This window comes from Piliocolobus tephrosceles, chromosome 14, assembly GCF_002776525.5.
Source record: "Piliocolobus tephrosceles isolate RC106 chromosome 14, ASM277652v3, whole genome shotgun sequence".
NCBI classification, from domain to species: domain Eukaryota; kingdom Metazoa; phylum Chordata; class Mammalia; order Primates; family Cercopithecidae; genus Piliocolobus; species Piliocolobus tephrosceles.
The window spans coordinates 52,614,611-52,639,523 of record NC_045447.1 but is presented as its reverse complement, the minus strand read 5'-3'; the positions used below and the strand labels follow the sequence as shown (position 1 = coordinate 52,639,523).

Genomic DNA, 24,913 nt, shown 5'->3' with positions numbered 1-24,913 from the left:
AAAATTTCAAATATATTTTATTCAAAATTCTCCATCTAGGAGAAAAGATATATAACAATGTTTACACATGCTTTAATAACTTATTTCACTGTACAACTTACATTGTGTATAACAGTACAATAAACCAGCCAAAGAAAATAACCAGTTAGCACTTAAATAAGAATCTATCATGTAAAAAACACAGTATGGGACACTACGAGATAGTATTTATATATTTTTTAAATGACTGAGCTACAGTACAACAGTCATCTAGTTCAGGGGTTGTCTAAAAAATCAAGCTGCCCACATCTTTCTGATTAATGATGGGAAAGCTATTATGACCTTTCACATTAGAACATGTCATTTTGTTGTGTAAATTTGGTGGTTGGGGGACGGAAGGGCTCTATTACCTTTATCCCTTTCCTATAAATATATTCTCCCTTTTATGTTACTTCCAGTTTTAAATAAAATATTTGTGTTTGTGTACACTACAATGTCAATATTGTGTTAGAATTATATTAATCAGTTATTTTACAGCAAGCAAAATGGTCCAAACGCATTAAGGAAACAAAAGAAACAGACCACTTAGCTCTGCCAAAGTAGCACCTAGAAAAATAACACTTCAGTAAAGTTTCTCCTGCTATTCCTTATAGCCTATTGCAGGCAAATGGCAACAACTTCAAAAACATGGGCAGAAATGTAAGAAAGAAGTACTCAAGGAACTATTTTCTGTTCCTGAAAAAAAAGTTCTTATTAGTTAATATATTCCCTAATGCATTTTATAATCTCAAAGTTACAATGATTGCCAAAGCAGGTACATGGTAAGACTCTGCAAGAAGAAAACAAGATGAAAACGACTGACCAGTGAAATCTGAACTTGTTCCAAGTAATTCGATTTTCCAAGGAAAAAAAGGCACAGGAGGTGCACATTTCAATTTGGCTCAAAAATAATGAAAATTAATTTTAAACGTTGGCAACAACTACTAAAACATAAAATACAATTTCCTTTTACAGAGCTCAACTATATAGAACATCAACAATAGCAACAACAATAAAACAAACAAAACATCCTAACTGTGGTTCACCATGAGCACAGACTATAGAGAACTATCAGACATTTCTACAGACTGAATCCCGAGGACTAAATCCACAAAGCAGGATCTAATAATCAATTCCAATTAAACATCTGCTTGATCAATTCTCTTTCTAAAGCTTATCCTATGTTCAAGCTCATTTTCTTTCTGTGGAACTGAAATCATTTAAAGGCTCTAATTTTCAGTTGATTGCAGAAGTATGACAGTAATTCCACACACCAAACAACGCCAAAAGACAGAAAGTCAACTAAAATCTGTAAAAGCGAACTCAGATTTCACCTTAATACATGTAAACCATGAATCATATATTTCAAAAAAACAGTAGTTATGGTCAAGTTTATATCCTATTATTATATATTTAAAAGACAGCAATAATATCTATTATATTGTAAACACAGGTCTGTATCCCAAAAGCATAAATCTAGGAAAAGAGACATCCAATGTAATGATGCACCTGACATCCCCTCACAGACTCTTGTGAGAACTGTAGTGTAACTTACTTAACTGCAATTGCCGAGCAGAGCTCTGGAGTATGATCCAGGGGAATGTTTCCCCACACCACTGAGCTACTTTAGCAGCGATCACGATTGTAATGGAATAGGCTTATTAAGTTACACATTTAAAAAGTCATTAGAACATCTCGTTCTTGTACACTAGTGTAGAAAGGTCTTCCAAAGATAAAAGAGTGTAGGCCTGGTTTAATTTTCTCAGCCAGGGCCATTATTATGTTAAGATCGCCCTCTGCTGTTAAATCAAGGTCTATCTTCAGGTTCCGAAGAGATTTAAAGGGCTTTTTTCCCTTCTGCCTGAAAGTAATGAAAAAAAAAAAAAAAAAAAAAGCAAAAATTATGATATAGAAAATGTACAAAGGAAACAAAACAAAAAACAATGTACAAAGGTAGGAGTTTTACTCACGTATCATCTTCTATATATTTTATTAGTGTCAAGGCTTTTCTGTGAAGGACAAGTAGAAACTGTGCAAGGAAAGTACTCCTGAGAGATAAGCCAGGTTTCAGCTGAAAGACCTGCAGGGAGAGGAACCATTTCAATACATAATTTGCTCACATTCTACTTGTACAGCAATATTTCTATGACAGTGTTAACAGTCCTTGGCAGACAATACACACTAAACATCTCCTTAACCATTTCCACTGATGCCCCCTAATAGGAGTGTGGTATAGAAGCACTGGGTGTAGGAACAATCTGACTTCTTTTTTTTTTTTTTTTGAGATGGAGTCTAGCTCTGTCACCAGGCTGAAGTGCAGTGGTGTGATCTTGACTCACGACAACCTCCACCTCCCGGGTTCAAGCGATTCTCCTGCCTCAGCCTCCCAAGTAGCTGGGATTACAGGCACGTGCTGTCACGCCCAGCTAATTTTTGTATACTTAGTAGAGACGGGGTTTCACCATGTTGGCAGGATGGTCTCGATCTCCTGACCTCGTGATCCACCCACCTCGGCCTCCCAAAGTGCTAGGATTACAGGCATAAGCCACCATATCCGGCCAATCTGATAGTTTTTTGAAGTTTTCTGATTTATCTTGAAAAATGCACTCAAATTTTGCATTCTACTTCAGAATACATCCATGTTTGTTTCACTATTAAAACTCATATGTAAGGTATTTCATATTTCTTAACTTCTTCTGTCCAAATCTTCAAATAACATTGAAGCTTCTAGAAGATGAGCCTATGGTTTTGAGACATTCATATATCTGTACTTTTGCAAGGGGTGGAATGTGTGCATGTGATGAGGTGGACAGTGGGAGGGATTTTCAGTTTGAGAAGCATGAAATTCCATGCCTACGAATTTTCCTTGAACTTTGCAATATGTCACAGACCATATAGATCTCAATCCAAAATTTCTAGTAAACATAAGGATCTCATTATTTCAAAGCTTTATCTATGACACAGTTTCCTGGCCTGATCCCCAGAATGTTATTATAACAAAACTGTAATATATTAAGAAATAAGTTCCATATAATCTACAATTTCCTTCAACTGTGTAATTAAGTAGATATTTTTTAAAAGAATGAAACAATAAAAATGTTCTCATTTAAATAAGTACATGATGTTTCAAAAATATTTTTGACTCAATTCAGGCAAATAAACAACCTCCCTTTCTCACACACACAAAAAAAAAACTTACTTGAGTTATAGGTTAATGCTTGAATTAAAATGTTTGTTGTTTGAAGTATGGAATGCTGCATCCTTAATTGTTAATATTAAGTCATTAAATTAAAAAGTCAAAAGGAAAAATCATTTACACACTTTAGAAAGACCGGACACTACAAAAAACACCTAATAAAACAGATTAGGACTTAATTCTTAATTCTATCATGTTTTATATATGTAAAAATATATATATATTATACTCTATTTGTCATATATAAAGTATATGTTATATATTTAACATATGTATATGTTATATAAAAACATATATTTATATTTTTAACATATAAACATATATATCCTACAGTGCCAGTAATATATACATATACTTGTTCTATACATACACACACACACATATATACTTGTACTACATATATAGTACAAACATTGTAGGACATATATATGTATATATTATATCTGTAAAAGCTAACTCAGATTTCACTTTGATACATGTAAACCATGAACTCTATGTTTCAAAAAACAGTAGTTGTGCTCAAGTTTATATCTTATTATTTTATCTATAAAAGACAGCAATAATATTTATTATATTGTAAACATAGGTCTGAATTCCTGAAACATAAATCTAGGACAAGAGGCATCCAATGTAATGATGCACCTGACATCCCCTCAGACTCTTCTGAGAACTGTAGTGTAACTAACTTCACTGCAATTGCTCAGCAGAACTCTGGGGCATGATGCAGGGGGAAAAAAAAATATATATATATATATATATATATATATATTCACACACACACACATACACATATAGAACAGGCATTGTAAGATATATTAAAAAAGAAAACATGTGATATCATTCACTCTGACAATCTCAAGTTCAACATTTACCTGATCCAGGAAGGCTTTCACTAGAGTGTCTCTGTGTAAGACATCTTGAAAAATATTCCTGAAGAAGAAAATGAAGAAAAAAGTTCAAATGTTGAAATGGCTATATAATGCTACTTTCCACCATCCCTCACTTGAGCCAACATTTTAAGTTCTTATAAATTGGTATTACATATAAACATATTTGTAAGAATATAGATGTATATATTTGGAGATACAAAGTATACATTCACTTATTTACTCAAGGATATATTTACATTTTACTGGTGTTTGTCAGGCTAATATGTAATTTTTTTCTCTAAAGAATATAAGCAGTCCCCAATAAGGGTATGTATGTACCTATCAATCTATTTTAGTACTCTCATCTTTTAAAAAAAGTAGAGACCCTTAGGCAATTAATAAATAAAACTACCAATTCTTGCCATCTCAAAAACAAAACAAAAAAACAAGCCAGCAACAAAAATAAGCACACAACCACCACTATCAAAAACCAAAACAAACCAAAAAATATGAAGAAAAATCTGAGTGAGATTAGAGAACACACTCAGACGATTATCCATTGGGTTTGCCTCAACAAGTCCACTATCTATAAGTAACATGAACCAACTATCCAAGAAAGTACTACCTACCTTGGCAATGACCAGAGTGAGATGTAGCAATATAATGGCCACTTAAAATAATGTGTGCCTAACACAGCACCTAGGATATAGTAGGTGCTAAAACAAACACACAAACAAGACTATTTCCTTCCCAGGCCCCACCTCCCTTTCATCTTTTCTCTTCCATTTTCCCTAGGTTTTACTCAGGCCAGAGTGGTAAGAGAACATTTAATAAGGGAAGGAGGTTTTAACTGAAAGTGGTTCGGATCATCCTATACCTGACCGGAGTGGCAAAAAAAGAGAATGGGGGTGTGCAGAAGCAAATAGGAAGGTAGTTCAAATTTTCTAATCTTAAGAAATGAGTGTACCACACTACAGAAGAAAGAAACAGTAAAGGGGAAACATAACAGCATTTTATCATTATTGACTGGGCACTGATAGTGCCCCTTCTTGGGCTCTGGAAAGAGAATAAGGCTTATATTTAAGTCGAGTGGTCTGATTCATTATACTTGTTCCACTGAATGAATATCTTAGTCATAAGTGAATTAGATAAAGCAAGGTGTTCAAAACAACATTTCCATTTGTTTGTGTCATCTCTGATTTCTTTCAGCAGCGTTCTGTAATTCTCGTAGAGATGTTTCACCTCCCTGGTTAGCTGGATTCTGAGGTATTTTATTCTTTTTGCAGCTATTGTGAATGGGACTGTGTTCCTGATTTCACTCTCATCTTGGAAGCTGTTGGAGTACAGACAATGCTAAAACTTTGCTGAAATTTTTAACAGATCTAGGAGCTTCTGGGCAGAGACTATGGGATTTTCTAGGTATAGAATTATACTGCCTGCAAGCAGAAATATTTGACTTCTTCTCTTCCTATCTGAATGCCTTTCCTTTCTTTCTCTTTCCTGACTGCTCTGGCTAGGACTTCCAGAACTATGCTGAAAAGGAGTGGTGAGAGTGGGCATCCTTGTCTTGTTACGGTTCTCAAGGAGAATACTTCCAGCTTTTGCCCATTTGGTAAGATATTGGCTGTGGGTCTGCCAATCTGCCATCTGTGGGTCTCCATAGATGGTTCTTATTTTTTTGAGGCATATTCCTTCAATGCCTAGTTTGTTTAGGATTATTTTTGTTTTTCTTTTTGAGACAGGGTCTCACTCTATTGCCCACGCTGGAGTGCAGTGGCATGATCTCAGCTTGCTGCAACCTCTGCCTCCTGGGCTCAAGCAATCCTCCCACCTCAACCTCCTGAGTAGCTGGATGCAAAATTTAAAAATTCAGGATATTACTTTGTCATGATCAGCAAAATGAGAATAGCTGTCTAATTATAGTTTGTCAAATCAGCAAAACAAACATAGCTGGCTAGAAATGATTAAGAAATGTTAAAATACACATACCTCCTCTAAAACACAAAACAAAAATACTAAATGGTTGCAAACTCATTCTGCAGTTCACTAAATTTCCTCAAAAAAGCTCCCAAGCAAGCAATCAAAAAAGGGAAAAAATACTAAGCACTTTAGGAAAAAGGAAAATGTTTCAGGGCACAGATTAATTAGAAAACTTCTACATGTCTACCAAAATTTACCAATATATAAAAACTTACTGACATGGAATTTCAGTTTGACCAATTCATTTTCTAAAACAATTCCCCTACTACTTTCTCAAGAACCAATAAAAACTCTGGAGAACTAGGAAAAAATGGGTCCTATATTAAGTCATCTTTCTGCACCTTGACATATACAAGGCTGGGGGTCCCTTGAACAAGATGTTACTATTCAACGCTTTTGGTTAACACTTAGTGTGTAATTACTGGTGCTCCACATGTCTGTTGCCTAAACTCAAACTTATTCTGTAGAGAGACAGGTCAGGGTTGTTTGCCCCAATTTTTCTATTACCTTACACACTTATACCTGGGTTATCACAGTTAACACTTACTGTTGTTACCTTCTATATGTCAAATATTATTCCAAGCCCTTTTTTTTTTTTTTTTTTTTAACAAGATAGAGTCTCGTTGTCCCGTAGGCTGGAATACACTGGCACATCATAACTCCATGTAACCTCAAACTCCTGGGCTCAAGAGATCCTCCTGCCTCAGCTTTCTGAATAGCTAGGATTATAGGCACACAGAAACACATTCAACTAATTTTTTTTTTATTTTTTGTAGAGATGGGGTTTCACTATGTTGCCCAGGCTGGTCTGGAACTCCTGGCCTCAAGTGATCTGCCTGCCTTGGACTCCCAAAGCTCTGTTCTTACAGGCATGAGCTACTGTGCCTTTTTTCAACTAATAAAAGAGAACCACAAAAGTACACTATAATTCTTTTCCTGATTTCAGAACATCATTTAACTGTTTACTTAGGGTTTTAGGATTACAGATTTATCATCATCCTTTTTTTTCTTTTCAAGTTGGGTCCATGCTCAATTAATTATCATTACTTTTCCTTTTAAATTTCCTGATCAGACTGTTTTTTTTTTTTTTTAAATATGAAGTGAGTAACAATATAAAATGCAAAGTAAAACAACGCTCTATTAATATATTTTAACAGTTTTGTTGTATTTTATATTCATATATCAAGAAAAAAAAGATTTAGAATTACTTCTCTGGTTTTGTTAGTAAGTCCATTCAGTAACTGTTATACAATAGACTCTATGCAATGTAGGGGCTGGAGCTGTGTGGTTAGCCACTATTAAGCCCAGTACCTAGAACAGTGCCTAGGAGCTCAATATATATTTATTAAACAAATAGTTAAATATTTACTTTAAAGGTTAATCTTACCTATTTTAGGGTAAACACAATTGTATGGAAAAAGAAGAACATTTAAGAAAAAAATGCTTGATTAAATGTTACTTCAAGCATAATTTTGCTAGTAATATTTCTTTCTTTTTAAATGCAACTTCTGTTTTGTTTTTATTCGTAAAAGACACAGTTTCACATTGCTTGACTACAGTACCAGCAGGCAGAGCATTACATACAAATCAGGAGTAAAGCTTTCGTCAGTGTAGATGATCGTATCCTGAGCCATGTCTTCTTCTGAAGTGGCTCTCCAGAAGGCTGTCAGCTCGGATCTCATGTATCTACGCTGATTATAAATATGTTCATGACAGGGTGGCATCTGCTTCACAGTATTGACATCCACATCTATGTGTGTGGTGGGATATGGAGCGTACATGACTTGCCGGAAAGGCAGCACAAAGCTTCCAGTTGAATCCTGTCAAAATAAAAGGAAAATGTACTGTCTTACATGCCAAATTATATAATTGTTTTTCAATTTTTTAAAAATGGTCTTTGATTTAGCAAATCCATCTCTAAAAATTTATCCTAAGAAATTATTCATGAATGTGTTCAAGTTTTAGTGACAGAAGTGTTCAGTATAGCATTGGTTTTAATAGCAAAACATCAGAATAACCTAAGCATCCAAAGGAAGTGGTTAAGTAAATAAAAATGAATTTATTATTTAGCATCTAAAGATGAAGTTGTTGAAGTTTGTGTTGATATTCAAAGAGGCTTAGAATCTGCTGTGAAAAAAGCAGATTAGAATGTGCAGAGATGATCCAGTGGGGGTGGGAGTCTTAAAGAAAATACATGCAAAAGAGAAAAAAAGACTAGAAAGAGATATGCCAAATATTAACAGTGGGTATTCACTGGATTTGAAATTACAAGTGTCTTTTAATTTCTTAATTATTCTATGCATCTCAATGAACATGTATTTTTATAAATAACAAATTTACTTCTTTCCTAATCAGTTGGGGTAGCCAGTTACCAGGTAATAATAACCTACTGCATATGAGGTACTGTGTCATATGCTGTGAACAGAACACAAGAAAGAGGCTATTTCCATTTTTTCACTTTTATAATGCTGTGATAATCATCTTTGTATAATGTCAAAGGTATTTTCCAGAAAACTATATAATTTGTATTTGCATGGGGAACTATTAAATATTTTTTCATTAGATCATAGTTTTGAAATTTACACATCTGGTATAGGTCCCTTTCAGCGCTAAAATTATATAATTAAATGAGAGGGTGCTGAGGAAACAAAAGTATTAAGCACTTTATAATGCCTTAACAGGAGAAGTTCTAATTTACAGATTTGTATAACTCAAATAGAAACTGTGTTTCCTTTAACTAGTTTCTATATTTAAATACTACCATTCTGAGTTCATACCAGCACATTATTGAAATTGCACAAAAGCCTAATATAACTTTTATTTGCAACAATTTTTAAATTTTTTTAATTTCATTTTGCTGTGGCTACATCCTCAAGAAAGTAGTCACTATGAGACAATCACATAACCATTAGGAAAGCCATTTCTTCACGACTTAGGACTATAATTCAAACAACAATAATAGATCCAACAAGGTGAACAACTTTCTTCCCTTTAATTATTGTAAATAATTGCTAATTTACATTTCTCTGTTTCGCTCCTTGAACAGTAGACTCAAATGAAAGAAAACTACAAGTTTTTTCTAATATATATTATATATAGAAATATATATATTATATATAGGAATATATATTTTAGTACACATACATAGGAATTGCTTAAATCCTATATGCTTCTTAAAGATGTTTTAAAATTTTTTTCAATAAAATTCAAATCTATTTAGTTAAAAAGAAATGATCTTATTTTAGGCCGGGCGCGGTGGCTCACACCTGTAATCCCAGCTCTCAGGGAGGCAGAGGCGGGAGGATAGCTTGAGCCCAGGAGTTCGAGACCTGCCTGGGTAATACAGCGAGACCCCGTTCTCCATGAAAAGGAAAAAAAAAAAAAAAAAAAAAAGACAAAAAAAAAAAGAAATGATCTTAATTTAGATGTGCAACCTGATTTAAGCATGTGTTCAAAAAAACAAAAAAAACAACTGATGCTAGACATGTAGGTACAGGGACCCACTTGGAAAACAAAGGGTGTTCTCTGGTGTTACACTGATGATACTAACTATAAATCCATAAGACATATAGTCTATGCACAGAACTGTGTAAAGGAAGTCAGTCACTGGGCATGTCAATATGAGATACATTAAATGCTAATATTTAACATTTGTCTACAAAGAGTCTCAAAAATGATTTTAGAAAATTGGTTTCACTTGTGTTAAGTAGAAACTATACCTTTAGCAGGCCTTGTACAAAGAGCCCTGACTCATATTTAAATGATGATTCTGCTTCACATAACCTGGAGCATTTTCTCTCTGCTGCAGTCAGAAAAAGGCATAACGTTCTGACTATCTACAAAAGAAAAGATTTTAGCATTAAAATATGAAGTTTTAAAAAGACCACTGATCTGCTTATGAAAGATATCTGACATTTGAATTGTTATTATCAATAAAACATATCCTAAGCAATAAGTATTCTTTAGTCACCTGGAACCCATGGGATGTAACAGTTGTTGCTTAAAATAGGGATTCTGTGGTCAAATAAATTTAGAAAATGCTTGGTAAATCTACTGTATGCCATCTCAAAACCTTTAACATTTGGGTACATACTGTGACTCTTCAGGTGAATTATATAATATGCAGACTTTCTCAGACTTATTTGACCATGGAACCTTTATAGCTTCTGTTTAGTGGGTCTACATGTGAAATTTGTTGTAAGAAACATCAAAGAATGTCCAGATCCTCCAATAAGAAGACAATTAATTATAGAATTTGATTTAAAATAAGGAGGTCATTGGGTGGGGTTTAGAAATCTAATATTTGACCTACAGCTGTATTAGTAAAAATAAAAAGGCATTCACTATCTTGAAATTCAAACCATATTCAGAGTTATTATGTTAAAGCAGTGGTTTTCAATGTAGAGCAGTGGCAACTTCTTTCTCAAATTAAAACAAGATAAAAGGTAAGCTATTCTGCCTCAAGTGGATGGAGGACAGGAAAAATGTTAAAAACAAAAACAAAACGAAAACCAAAAAATCCAACTATGGAGCCTTTCTCCCTTCATAAAGCAGCTTAGCACTCACTCTGTGGAACCTAAGGCTTTGGAGGTCACAGACGGGAAGCCACCTGTTTGAGGTGACAGAAGTAATAAGATCACTAGTCCGCAGATGCAATTTAATGACAGAGGTATACTAAGCTCTCATAAATGGTTATATGAGAAATATAATTTTGATAAATTAAGGCTCATGTAAATATACAAAGTAGCTAGTTACAGAAAAAATAAATTATGAATATCTTTGTAAAGTAAATAATCATTTCCAACATATTTTCTATGTAAAACTTCTTTTAAAAAATTAGGTTTGCTAAAATTGAAAGATACATGTACTTATCTCTGAACTGTTTTTAACTAATGGTCAGTGAAGAAAAGGGCAAAATCCTTTAGTTTATTAGCTAATGCTTGGAAATGTAACTGTTCATTAATCCTTTATTAACTCAAGTAGCACTGAAGGAAAGGGTCAGAAACATTACTGAATAAAGTATAATCATCCATGACCACTTAATCCCAATAGCTCCCAAGAAGAGATAGATTTAGAAGGAAAGCCAAGACAATGAAATCAAGATGAATAAACAAGTAACATTTCTTCAGAACTAGTACCGAAAGTACACTACCTTCAGATTTGTTAAAGATTACATTGGGAAATAGAAGAGTAATATTTTTTTAAATATCTGATTTTAATATATTCTCAAAACCATTTATATACATCTGACACTGGTATTTACAAGTTATCAAAATAAACTGATAAATGACTCCTATTCACTTTATTTCAAACTCACTGTTGCCACAAGTTGCCTCAGCAATTCGATGAGATTACATTGCCTCCTTATACTATTAGATCATTTTAATTGCAACCTACCATTTAAATGACAATCCATGATATATCATCAGTCTTAAAGAGTCAAATCATTTGCTAGATTATAAAATAAACTACCTTATTTACTTTCTCTGCACTGCTGCCTACTACAACGGAACAGCCACAGGTTTGCAAGTGTGAGCTGATGGCACTGTAAGTTAAAGAAAACAGATTAAAAACATTGCCTATAAAACAATTTAACAAACTAAAAACAAAAAAAAGTAGGTGAGCTCTTCAAATAACTCAGAATAGCTTTACATGATAAACACTGAAGATATAAGCATAATATTATCTTTTATTTGTATAGAACCCTACATTTTCTAGAGACGTTTCACAGAAATTTTCTTATTGAGCCTTAAAACAGCCCAATTAGTTTGTAAAATATCATTTAATTAATGTATTTATGTATTGAAATACCATCATTTTATAGCTGAAGAAATTGACATGTAGAGAGATTAAGTGATTTACTTAAAGTCAAATGGGATTTAAAATGATGTATGAAAGGCTGACACTGAACAGATACAGAACTAAAGTGCTTCTGATTTAAGCCATTAAGGCTCTTAGGTTAAACACACTCATGCCTCTGATACTCCATCATGAGCCTAAAGGAAAAGACTGTGGACATAAAAGTGAATACTTTATCCTTTTACTTCTCTTTTCTTAAAAATGAAATTTCATGATAATCTGCAACTGTGAAGAAACATTAAAATAGAATATAAGATAATACATGTAAAGCACCTAGTATAGGCACTAACATGTAGGCACTCAACAAATATTGGCTATTTCTGTTATCCTTTTCCTTAGAAGAAATGTAAATAGAAAATGCTAGCTATTAGCTATTATTAAGTGTTCTTATGTTCCAGGCACTGTTTAAGTGCTTTATATTATTTATCTTACTCAATGCTTATAACAACCCTATACATTAGGTACTATTATTATTATTGCCATTTTACAGATGAGGAAATAGGTGTATAGAGAATTCAGGTACCTTGCCCACGGGTACACAGCATTAACCCAGGGAGTCTGGTTTAAGGGCACAAACTCTTAAGTACTAAACTCCACTGCTGGATGGAAAAAGATCAGTATAAATATGAATAATTTTTTTCTAGGCCTGAATAACTTAAGTTCATCTACAGTACAACTTAATTTGAAAAGGTTCTTTCAGCTTTAATGAGAAGTAAAACAAGAAACCAGAATCAAGCAAGGGGCCATGATTTCTTGTCTGGGAACTATGGAAACTCAGTTTCTTTAAATAGCAAATGGAATAACATCAAATATATTATAGAAATATAATGAGTGAAAAATAACACAAATTTAAGCAACAATTCAAATATGCAATGTTGTCCTTAGAACAATCTAAGTAGACAGTCTGTTATTTTCTTCCTTCCAAATCTTGTCATAGGTGAACATATGCTTCATCCAGGTTTTACGAAAAGAAAAATTCTTACTTGAGAAGAAAGCCTTCATGACAACTGTCACCAATATCATCATCATTGAGTACTGTATCAGCTATCTAAAATGCATCAAAAAAATTAAAAAATTAGTCTGGCTATAACATAGTGTTGAAAAAACACTTTCAATATACAAGTTTTCTGAAGTCTGGATTCAATATAACACACTGCCTTCATTTCTGAGGATCAAGACTCCCCATAAAACAATCTCTGTGCACTACCATCAGCTTTCAGAAGAACAAATGTGAAAGCTGGTCAATCAGGTTAAACAATTTTTACAAGAACAACTTCCTCTTCTGAGCTGTCAGAATCAGGAGAATAACCTAAATGACAATATCAGAAAACAACAAGAATAGTTTCCTAAAGATATCTCTTAACACTCAGAGTGTGTGATTCAAAACATCCTCAACAAATGATTAAGGAAACTAAATTTGTGACTATAAGTCAACTTCCATTAATGGCTACTGCTTTGGCACACAGTTTTGTTTCAAAAGGTACTGCATTAAATATTAATTGCTCCTATAAGAGCTGGGATCCTCCCACTTTCGGGAATTATAAAAGTATTGAAATAAACAAAATAAATTTAATTTTGTCATCACTGATCAAAAATGCCTCTGTTTTGCCATAAATTCCAGGATTTTGTGTGTGCTTATCTGTTAAAGTGGCTAATACTGCATGTGGATAGTACGTATGATGAAGTGCTTAGTATTAAAATTAGAATATTAATAATATACATAATAATAATATAACCCCAAAAAACTGATAAAGGGTATAATTGCTCTCATTTAAAAATACAAAAACTTACATCTATTTCTTCAGGAACACTGTGTGATTTCATAGATGAAAGCAGTTCCATTACAGGAATCACTTCTCCAGTAAGCATTGGAATAATACTCTGACCCTGCACAATAAAGTAACATGAAGTGAAGAAAATCACATAATTAATATGAGAGAAGCTGGGCAATAAAAAATAAAAATAACAGCAAACAATAACATTCTTTGATGAAAATACTTCATAATTTGTTCAAACACAATATCAAACAAGTCTACTACTTGTCTAAAGGATTTATACGCAATCCAAAATCCAAAGCTCACTTTTATTCTTTTTTTTTTGAGAAGGAGTTTTGCTCTTGTTGCCCAGGCTGGAGTGCAATGGTGTGATCTCAGCTTACTGCAACCTCTGCCTCTCGCGTTTGAGTGACTCTCCTGTCTCAGTCTCCCAAGTAGCTGGGACTACAGGGGCTGCCACCATGCCCAGCTAATTTTTGTATTTGTAGTAGAGACAGGGTTTTGCCCTGTTGGCCAGGCTGGTGTCGAATTCCTGACCTCAGGTGATCTGCCCGCCTCGGCCTTCCAAAGTGCTGGGATTACAGGCATGAGCCACCATGCCCGGCCCTAAAGCTCGATTTTATTCTTTAGAGAGTATGATCATTGGTTTATCATTTACTGTTATATGCAATAATTAAGTCATCATATCTCTTTTAGAAGAGATCTCCTTTAAAATTTATTCGAGATAAAACATTTGTTAATTAAAAGTCATCAATATGTTTCATATTTAAAAACGAGGAAAATCAAGCACAAAAAGACTTTGAAATCCTTACCAAATAGGTAAGGAAAACCTGAATCAATACCTAACCTCCGTATTCATAAGAGTGTAATCTACCCAAATGCAAATCAACATCAGCACATATAGTTTAAGAATCTTTTAAAACAGAAAAGTTCCCTTTAGACCTATTTCAATACTACTTATTACACCTTGAAATTGTAATTTTGAAATTGGTAGTTTATAGAATCAAACTGAAAATTCAGTATAACACATCACAAATGTAAAGTGGCTCAAATATGGGTGGTCCCTCATTTATTCACTACCACCACCAGTCTCATCAGTTTTGTGATCAACTTGGATAAGTCAACTTTTTGAGATATAAATGAAATTGTCAAATGTCTATGAATTTTGAGCTAAACATATTTTTAAAATCATACATTAAGATGAATTCAACAGTAGTTGGTTTTCCTCACTTATTGTATAAAATGATTTTATTCAGTCTTCATATGCATCTTTAAGTTAGAATCTCTGTCAGACCCAGGGCCATTTCTGGAGTAACTTTAACCAGTTTTTCAGAGCCTCGTATTACTAAGTTGCTTGAGAATTTAAATGTGATGCTACCTCTGGAAGTTCTATCCTAAACCATATGCCTATTTGCAAAATGCTGAAAGTTTTATTTAAAAAAAATCATGCTTTAGTAACCTCCACAACTAACTATTCACTGTTTTCAGTTTTTAAAGTAATAATTATCATGCCTGTTTACAACTATGATTAACACATTCAATCTAACAAGAATAATGACTAGATCCGTGCTAAATTTCCTTCCCTGGGAAGCAATTTTATCACATGACAGCTACAACTGAAGTTGTTTCAGACTAATGCATCATCCCCAAACAGTATTGTTCAAAATAAAGTCGTTGTGAGATTTGCAAGAACTCAATCAAAACGCAACTCCTCCTTTTCATGAAGAATAATCTTGGGGAAAAAAAAAATTCCTACAGGGCTAAATACAGAAGAGGCTCTAAAAGAAAATCTCTCAAGTTGCTATTCCTCCTTGTACTTCTCAAACTTGAACTTCTCAGCAGTAGGATAACATTTTTAAGAAGAGTACTTAAAAGAGAGACCAAAACTCATTAATAGTAGTCAACTTAAGTAAACGTTTCTGGTTTCAAAAAACACAATCCCAGTAAAAGCAGAATTTTACTTGGTTTTAAGTTTCCTCATTTTGAGATAAGTCTACTTAATTAGTTTACTAATAACCAGTGGGTTAGAGGCTGGTGAAAGTTACCCCTTTCCTGGGGACCCTGCTTATTGACCAGCAAATAAAGACTGGCATTCTTTGGGTAAAGGGAAATCTTTTCTTGTTGAGTCAGACCTTTACACAGAATAACTGTCTCTGGACTGGAAAGCTATCTACAAAAGTACAAACACAACAATTTGGTAAAGGAGATCACTGCATAGGGTTCTGTATTACGGCCGTATATTTTCACATTTTTTTTTTTAATTACTTTTTAAAAGTATCATCTGTCTCATTCATGCTAAAAAGAACCAGAGAAAAGCAAAACAGCCATGTTTAAAATATCGGAGTTTTACAAGGAGCAATGAGGGTCACCCACAAGAGGAAATGGAAGCAAAAGTGAAGAACCCTTTCTTCACTGGAGATTCCCCTTCAAAAGAACTTCTCTGCTTTACACTGAAATAGTCTGTACTTAATTTCCACGCCCATGTAACCATGCTTCTCAAACTCTAGTGTCTGTTCCTCAGGGGCATTCAAAGCCAAAGTATAAACATAGCACATTTTCCTAGAGGAGAGGGTAAGAAATATCACTGACAAATTTTAATATTAAAATAGTTATATCATGGAACAAAACGTAAATTGCATGAGTCTTAAAGATACAACATAAGACTTAAAAGAAATATTGTTTGGACATGGGCCTATACCCCAAATACCTTAGGGGTACATATGCTCTCCTTCTGTTACAGCTACTTCTAGGAAAAAATTCGAGAAGTAGTACCTTAAAGAACATATCACAGACAATTTTTAAATTTTTTACTATGAACAAGTTATCCAAAATTTATTCTGTGCAAACAGAAAAAAAAAGGGAGCAAATATTAATTTGTAGATGCAATTACTATTTTCCTTTGTTTACTGATTTAACTCTTCAGGTCTAAGATACGGAAATCTTCCTCCAGTTTATTCTGTACACCTCCATAAAAGCTCCATTAAGGCTTATTCTGTAGGTCCCCAAGGCCTTCACAAATGTAGCCATCAACCTTACACAGATACATGCCATGAGAATAATATTTGACAGTACGCAATCTGCATATACCTGATCTTCCATTCTCTCTGTGCCTTCTAAGATAATCTTCTGGACATTTTCTTGTCTTTCCTGAGCAAGAAAAAATTTATTTAAAAAAAACCCACAACATTTTGATACTTACTTATTTTTCAATAGACATGTTCTTGTGTAGTAATTTAGTTCACAAGAAAAATACTTTCTACTTTAGGGAAAAAATGGGGGCAGGGGCAGGAAATTAACCCAACGAATGCATGTTCTTATAAACAATACAAAATAAAATCAAAACACCCTTTATTCTGCTGGGGAAAAAAAGATAACTTCACAGAAAATGGTCAATGTAACATCTGCATAGTTTCAAAAAGGAAAAGAATGACTTGCACTTTTCAAATTAAACATGATGTTTAAAAGATTCTCCTCATTTTAAGAGTTTCATAATGTGAGAAAAAAGGAAGTAAGCCTGCAAACATAGTAAAAAATTATTCTTTTAAAAAGATATTATTTTTTCTTACTATTGGGCAAAAGCCTTTTAAAATTGGTAATGCTTAATGGACTTCCAGGTTAGTATCAAACTGGAACACAGGAAGGAGAATTCAATGTGTTCTTTAGATATATCAAAACTATACTGAAATGTAAATATCATTATATATTGAACTATAGGACTTAGGGGAAAACAATAATTTCTGTAAAATTAAAAGGAATTCTCTTGGGAACCATGCGGTTCAGCCTCCTCATTTTATGAACCTGGGAACTTGGCAAAGAGGTTAAAGAGACCAAAGGCTACATAACCAACAGCTTATGAAACTATTATTTTGAACTGTTATACTTACACATAGTAGTAAGCGAAAGACAGGATTGTGCAATGAAAGGGAAACAAAAGGTATTAGAGTCAAAGGTTCCCAAGAAGAATCCAGGATCTAAAAGTTTCTGTATTTGTTTAAGCTTTAGCTTTTCATCTGTAATGTGGAGCTACCATTTCCTACCTTCCACAGTTAATACGAAGATGACAGGAATCAGACCAGATGTATTTGTATCTAACAGGATAAATGCAAAATAAATAATATCTATTGTTTGATGTTCACTGCATATAATTTAAAAATAAGATTTATATGTATCAGAAAATAAGCTTTCAAAAGATAGGTTAACATGATTAATAAGCTGAAAAATCACTTACCTTATGCATCCATATTCTTCCTTTCCGGATTATATGTGTTAATCTATCAACACATACTCTATGAAGTGGGAGGTAGAAACTAAGTTCTGTCTGTGGAAGTATAATTGATAGTCCATATGTGCTGCGATCCCCATTCCAGTTTCCATCAAAGATTAATGAAACAATAATCACTCCCTTTTCAGACAAGACAAAAAACTTTACATCTATAGCACCACTCTCTGCGTTTCGAAGGATTTCTCCATTTAGAGTGTGGTTGGCAAGAAAAGTTATTTCTCCATCACTGAGAAGTACCTGTTCTGTCTTTGGAGCCCAAATATGCCTTACTCTAGGACCAAGAATATTGTCCCAGTAAGCAAAAGTAGCTGCTAATAAAGGTGATTCACCACTTAAAGCAATCTCTGTCTTGGCAACAGCTGGAGATGGCGGTGGGCAAAGAGTCGACATCACTGCATTCCAACTGTCACATTATCCAAATACTCCGGAGATATCTAAACAATGACATATAAAACCAATGATTAGGTTCAGCAATTTAAAGATATCCATCAAAACCCCAAATGATTTAGACATATTTGGTTTGTCCTCTTAAGTCAAAGATGCGGAAGCCTGTTATCTCCTATCAGGATAAAGACATTCAACTAGCACAGTAGGTGCACATTAAATGTCTGTTGATATGATCATTTTATGAGATATAGTAACTTGTAACTTACATTCAGGGCATACATTAAGAAATTCAAAGAAATAGTGAACTGAAAAAATGGCTTCTTTACACTGATATTAAATGTTACATACTAAAGCTCATAGAATAGACCCGCAGTATTCCCAAATCTCCAGTCCATGTGCAAGTCTAGTATGACTGGAGATTTGGCCCCTAACCCATAGCAACTAAAAACGAGAAAACCAGGAAGGGAAAGGCTCAGCTAGAGACTGACACTTGTGGGTTGAATTCTGTCCCTGCAAAAGATATGCTCAATTCCTAACCCCTGGTATATGTGAATGTGACCTTGTTTAGAAATAGGTATAATCGTGTTAAAATGGGGTCACACTGGATTAGAGTGGGGCCTAATCCAATAACTTCTGTGTTTATAAGGAGAGAGATTTGGAGACACAGAGACAAGGGGTAGACATCCATGTCAAGACAAAAGGCAGATACTGGATTGCTGAAACTACAAGGCAACAAAGGAACGCTCAGGATTGCTGGTAACCACCAGAAGCCAGGAAGAGGCAAGGAAAGAGTCTTCTCTCTTTGGAGGATCATGCCCCATCAACACTTCCATTTCGGACTTCTAGCTTCTAGAATTGTGAGAGAATAAATTGCTGTTGTTTAAAGCCACTCAGTTTGTGGTGCTTTGTTACAGTAATCTTAGAAAAGTAATACAACACCTAACAACAGAAATACTTTAAAGCTGCTAAAAGGTAAAAAAAAAAAAAAAAAAAAAAAAAAAAAGACATCGAAATACCACAAGTCTGGAGCCATAACAAAAAATGGGCAAACAGTCCTGTATCCTCAGTGAACTCTCTGGGTATGAGAATACTAAAGCCCAATCCTGATGTTTAAAATGACATTGAAATATCAATACAAAGATAAATATATTTAATATGCTAGTCAAGAAACCAATACAGCATTTCACCATTGCAAAGAGAGTTCTACACTAAATGGCTAGAATTTAAAAGCTTTAGTTATTTAGAGCACATAGAAAACAGAAGGGCTAAATAGGGCCTGTTCAAACCTTTGAATTTAATGAGAAAACAGACATGATGAGAACAGCATAAAAGCTCACATCCAAGACAGAACCAAGGGCTCTTGGTCTCCTTGCTCAATTTGTACATCTTAATCCACATAAACATATCACTCTAAAAAGGTACATCCTATGTGATATTAATATAAAACAAATCATTCTTGCAAATACAGTTATGTGCCATGTAACATTTCAGTCAATGGTGGACTGCATATATGACGGTGGTCCCATTAGATTACAATGGACCTGAAAATATGCTATCGCCTTAGTGACACTGTAACCATCATAAGGTCTTAGTACAATTTTTCAAGTCACTTAAAGTATAGCACATACAATTATTACAGTATACAACACTTGATAATAAACTACTATGCTGCTGGTTTATGTATTCACTAGACTATACCTTTTATTGTTATTTTAGAGTGTACTCCTTCTACTTATTTTTTTCTTTAAGTTAAATGTAAAACAGCCTCAGGCAGGTCCTTCAAGAGGTATTCAACAGAAAGCACTGTTATCATAGGAGGTGACAGCTACATGTGTGTTATTGCCCCTAAAAACCTTCCAGTAGGACAAGATGTGGAGGTGGAAGGCAGTGAGGTGGAAGGGAGTGATACTGATGATCCTAATCCTGTCTATGCCTAGGTGAAAGTGTGTGTGTTTTAGTTTATAAAGTCTACAGTGTGTACAGTAATGTTCTAGGCCTTCACATTCATTCACCACTTACTTACTGACTCACCCAGAGCAACTTCTAGTCCTGCAAGCTCCATTCACGGTAAGTGGCCTATACAGGTATATCATTATCTTTTATACCATACTTTAACTGTACCTTTTCTATGTTGGATATATTTAGATAAATAAATACCACTGTGTTACAATTGTCTATAGTATTCAATACAGTAACAGCTGTACAGATTTGTAGCCTAGGAGCAACAGACTATACCATATGGCCTACGTACGTAAAGGCTATACTACCTAGGTTTGTGTAAGTACACTCTATGATGTTTGCATAACGACAAAATCACCTAATGATGCATTCCTAAGTAATGTGTGATTGTACTATAATTGAAGACTTGTATCTAAGACTGAAAGTAAAAAGAATTACATTTTCATCTAAGCAGATCTAAAACTGTGAAATCTATCATAATAGCAATACAAAGCAGCTAATAGGCAAACTATGATATGCCTATCTTTGCCATATGATTGCTTTGGGAGCTAACATTTGATCTATAAATCTATGACAAAGTAAACAATTTTGCTTAAATAATTTTATCCACATCTTGTCAAGAGTATTCAGTTTGATGGAAAGCACTGACTTCTATTTATAGAGCATTAGATGAGTGCTTTTATCACATTATGAGTAGGCATACAGAGCCTGGCAAAACAGTTAACTCTAACTATGTACAATTATGGTTGAACACAAAGACAGTTTTAACACGTGTATTTTTAATTTCAAAATTCATTTAGGTAATATTTACTTTTAAATATGTTATATCAATTTAATAGTCTTAGGAGACGGCACTGGATATAAGCAGTACAGCTTGTTTAAAATATCCACTGTTTTTAATGCAATTCAAGCAGTCAGTTTACAATGATCAAATGCAGGAATGTAATCTGAATTGAAATGGAAATAACACTGCTGCTGTCATAACTAACAACAGCAAACTGGTGGCCAACATAATGGATTAAGTTAACAAGCGACCATACAATTATATTGTAAACATATTTTTCTTTCATTCTTTTAGGTTAAAAAGGTAGATAATCATAAAGGCAATATCACAACTCTAATATTTCATCATCAAACTGAAAATAAAAGTATTTCCTAAAACAAAACTGAGACCTGAAGCAAAATCTCATTGAATTACAGGGAAAATTTTTACCACGTTGCGAAAATTGAACTATTATAGACTGCTAGTTACACTCTCACTCCTAACAGAATAAGAAAAAAAATGGGGCGGGCACGGTGGGTCACGCCTATCATCCCAGCTCTTTGGGAGGCCGAGGCAGGTGGATCATCTGAGGTCAGGAGTTCAAGACCAGCCTGGCCAACACAGTGAAACCCCACCTCTACTAAAAATACAAAAAATTAGCTGGGTGTGGTGGCGGGCACCTGTAATCCCAGCTACTCAGGAGGCTGAGGCAGGAGAATCACTTGAACCCAGGTGGCGGAGGTTGCAATGGGCTGAGATGGCACGACAGACTCTGTCTCAAAAAAAAAAGAATAAGAAAGAAAATGAAGGACAAAGATCATACTGAATTGCTTAGTTTTAAATCCTACCGAAAGAAATAGTCTGAGAAATGAAATGTTACAGAGAAGTATAATTAGGAGAGCTGCACAATTATTTTATTAACACTTGAAGTCATTGTATTTGGTGAGAAAAACCCATACATGCAAATGCAGCTGAAAAAAATCAGCTCAAAACCAATAATTGTTTTATGTACCTATCCTATGTACATGCAGTGCTAGCTACTCCAGAGAGTCACCAAACATTAGCCACAGAGTCTTTTGAGGGAAGCCACAAGATTCAAACTGAGTGAGACGGTGGCTTGCTCAGGGTTGCACAGGGTTCATGAGAGGTTTCCCAATACACTTTCTGAAAATAATCTCATATATGCAGACACGATTACCTTAATTAGCATCTGCTAAGACTAGTAGAGTGCTAAGTTTGAGGTTTTGCTTTTTCTTTAAACGTTTGTTAAAAATCAACTATCTCTTCCCTGATTGGTATTTAGAAAGGTGGTTGGTCCACTGCTATTGTAAGCAAAATTTCTACGATCATAAAGCCCTCACTTCTTGTCTTTTAGAGACAGGGTCTCGTTTTGTCATCCAGGCTGGAGTGCACTGGCAGGATCGTAGCTCCCTGTAACTTCAAATTCCTGGGCTCAAATGATCCTCCTGCCTCAGCCTCCCAAGTAGCTAGGACTACAGGTGCACACCACCACGCCCGGCTAAGTTTTTAATTTTTTGTAGAGACAGGGTCTAGGCTGCCCAGGTTGGGCTTGAACTCCTGACTTCCAGTGATCCTCTTGACTGCCTCCTAAAGCTCTGGCATTATAGGTGTAAGCCACCTTCTCCAACTTGGCTCTCAATACTTGTAACCATGCTGTTTATTTTCTCCCAGTCCAAAGCGAAGCAGGATCCTAAATCGGTCCACTTTCCACAACAGGAGCTGCCCAGGACCACTTTAAGGACAGTGAACTGCTTACAGCACCACAAAGTTCACAACACTTTCTCAATCTTAAACATCAGGAAAGACTGGGAGGTGAAGTTCATATCACTATTTGCCCATTTCTCACAGATCCAAGTTTCTCAGACAATAGGTAGGCTAATCTAGTCCTCCTGGGAACTACCTAATTAACGTAGAATAGAGCCCAAGGGCAGACTTGAACAACATAAGTCCTCCTTGGTTTACTTTGTTTCTTTGAAAGCAACTTTTGGAGTGCCAACATAGCCAAACAAAATATTTTATCAACTTCATAAGTTGCTTGTAATTTTTTCCTGGAGCAGATAAATGCTGCCTTAGTGAACAATCTGGAATGTGGTAACTACTCTCGTTTTTGTTTCAGATGTACTGTTAGCATGAGGCAGTTTCCAACTGATTGAGGGTTTTCCTCAAGTGACAGGGCTTGGCAAAGGTAACAGCGCCCATGTCAAATGACACCATATTTCAAGTATTCGGACTCCAGGTTATTAATATCCCCTATATGAGTCTTGCTTCTGTGATATTCACAGATTATGCTAAAAGTTTCCCAAAGTCTGAGAAAAATCGTATCTAACAGTATCTTTTTTTGATCCTCTGTACAACGTAGAAGTAATGCCAGACAGATTGTGTACCCTTGTTGTTAACTGGTGACGCATGGCAACAGTTTGAATAGGAATTTACCAACTGCCACAACCAGGCAACTACTCTACCAGAGCCTAACAATCTCGATTGCATCTGAAAGGGCCACCCCTCCTGGGAAAGTGCAGGACCTCCCTCCTGTTTCTGAATACAAAGCCTGTGGTGTTTCCCGTGGCCAGACCGACCCAGTGTGGACACAGACATGTAATCTGTGCACTTCTTTCTGCAACAGATTACCATCAGTCAAGTGATGCCCAAGTCACAATGGTCACTTCCTTTAAGCAAGTCTGTGTCATCTCGGAGCTGTGAAGCAACCAGATCATGTCCCACAGAATAGGGAGTACACCGACTGGCATTGCTGCCCTCATATGCAAGTCATCAGCACTCCTTAGAAGCTTGGGCTAAAATTCTGCAGACGTCTCCACACCCCTACAGCACCCCGCATGATCTCCTCGCCATCAGGGACCGTCTCGGGTTCCCAGGGAACCCAGACTTGGTCCGCAGGAGCCGCGCGCCGCCCGCCCTCCGGCCTTCCTCCGGGCGAGGCCTCTCAGTGCCCGAGGCTCCTTTCTCTCGAGCCTGCAGCGGCAGCGCTCCCAGCAGGTTCCCGGGAAGGAGACAGCTCGGGCAGCGCAGTGCAGGCGGGAACGCGAGGAAGAGGCCAGATTCCCATCCCTCCTCCCTGCGCCGCCGCGAAGCCCGGGGCCCAGATGCAGGCAATTCCACCAGTCGCTAGAGGCGAAAGCCGGACACCCGACTTCGGTCAGAGAAATGTGAGGGAAAGTAAAAATGTCTCGAGCTCTGAGGAGAGCCCCGGCTGCTACCCGCGTCTCTTCCCGGTAACCGGACCCCAAACAGACACCGGCCAGGACGCCGCCTCCTCACTCACCCACTCGCCACCGCCTGCGCCGCCGCCGCCGCCGCCGCCGCCGCCGCCGCCGCCGCCGCGGGCGCAGGGACCGCAACCACAGCCCCGCCCCCCGACCCGCCCCCGGGCCCGCCCCGACCACGCCCAGGGCCCGGAGCCTAGCGCGTGTCCCGTGAGCTCCAGCTCAAGTTGCAGTTGTTTTCCTCTTTGTTTTCTTCTGGTTAATCTTTATCAGGTCTTTTCTTGTTCACCCTCAGCAAGTACTGTGAGAGCAAGTAGAGGGGAGAGGGTGGGAAAAACAAATACACACACCTCCTAAACCCACACCTGCTCTAGCTAGGCCCTGCCCCCAGAGAGAAGGAACCGGGCAGCAGGGACGGCTGACGCACCAAGCGTCATCTTTTTACGTGGGCGGAACTTGTCGCTGTTTGACGCGCCTCTCTTTCCTAGCGGGACACCGTAGGTTACGTTTGTCTGTTTTCTATATGCGATGACGTTGACGCACGAGGCCCGCGAAAGGGGGAGGGGCAACTTGTCCCATTCTT

General features: G+C 36.0%; 1 protein-coding gene across 3 annotated transcripts; it reads right to left on the bottom strand.

The window, feature by feature from the left end:
- C9orf72 (C9orf72-SMCR8 complex subunit) lies at positions 1-24,838 on the bottom strand. 3 transcript variants are annotated; one of them, XM_023203899.2, is made up of 11 exons: positions 24,681-24,838; positions 17,926-18,413; positions 16,785-16,844; positions 13,714-13,809; positions 12,906-12,970; positions 11,536-11,608; positions 9,783-9,899; positions 7,648-7,883; positions 4,087-4,144; positions 1,989-2,098; positions 1-1,879 (listed from the first exon to the last, which is right to left on the bottom strand). In XM_023203899.2, the coding sequence occupies exons 2-11, from the start codon at positions 18,367-18,369 to the stop codon at positions 1,693-1,695; spliced, it is 1,446 nt and encodes a 481-aa protein (XP_023059667.1). In that variant the 5' UTR covers positions 18,370-18,413; positions 24,681-24,838; the 3' UTR covers positions 1-1,692. The 3 variants fall into 3 exon arrangements, with proteins under 3 accessions (XP_023059667.1, XP_023059666.1, XP_023059668.1); XM_023203898.2 differs by lacking the exon at positions 24,681-24,838 and adding an exon at positions 24,390-24,437; XM_023203900.2 differs by lacking the exon at positions 24,681-24,838 and adding an exon at positions 24,390-24,437 and having other exon boundaries at positions 1-1,875.
- Between the last annotated feature and the right edge of the window lie 75 nt (positions 24,839-24,913).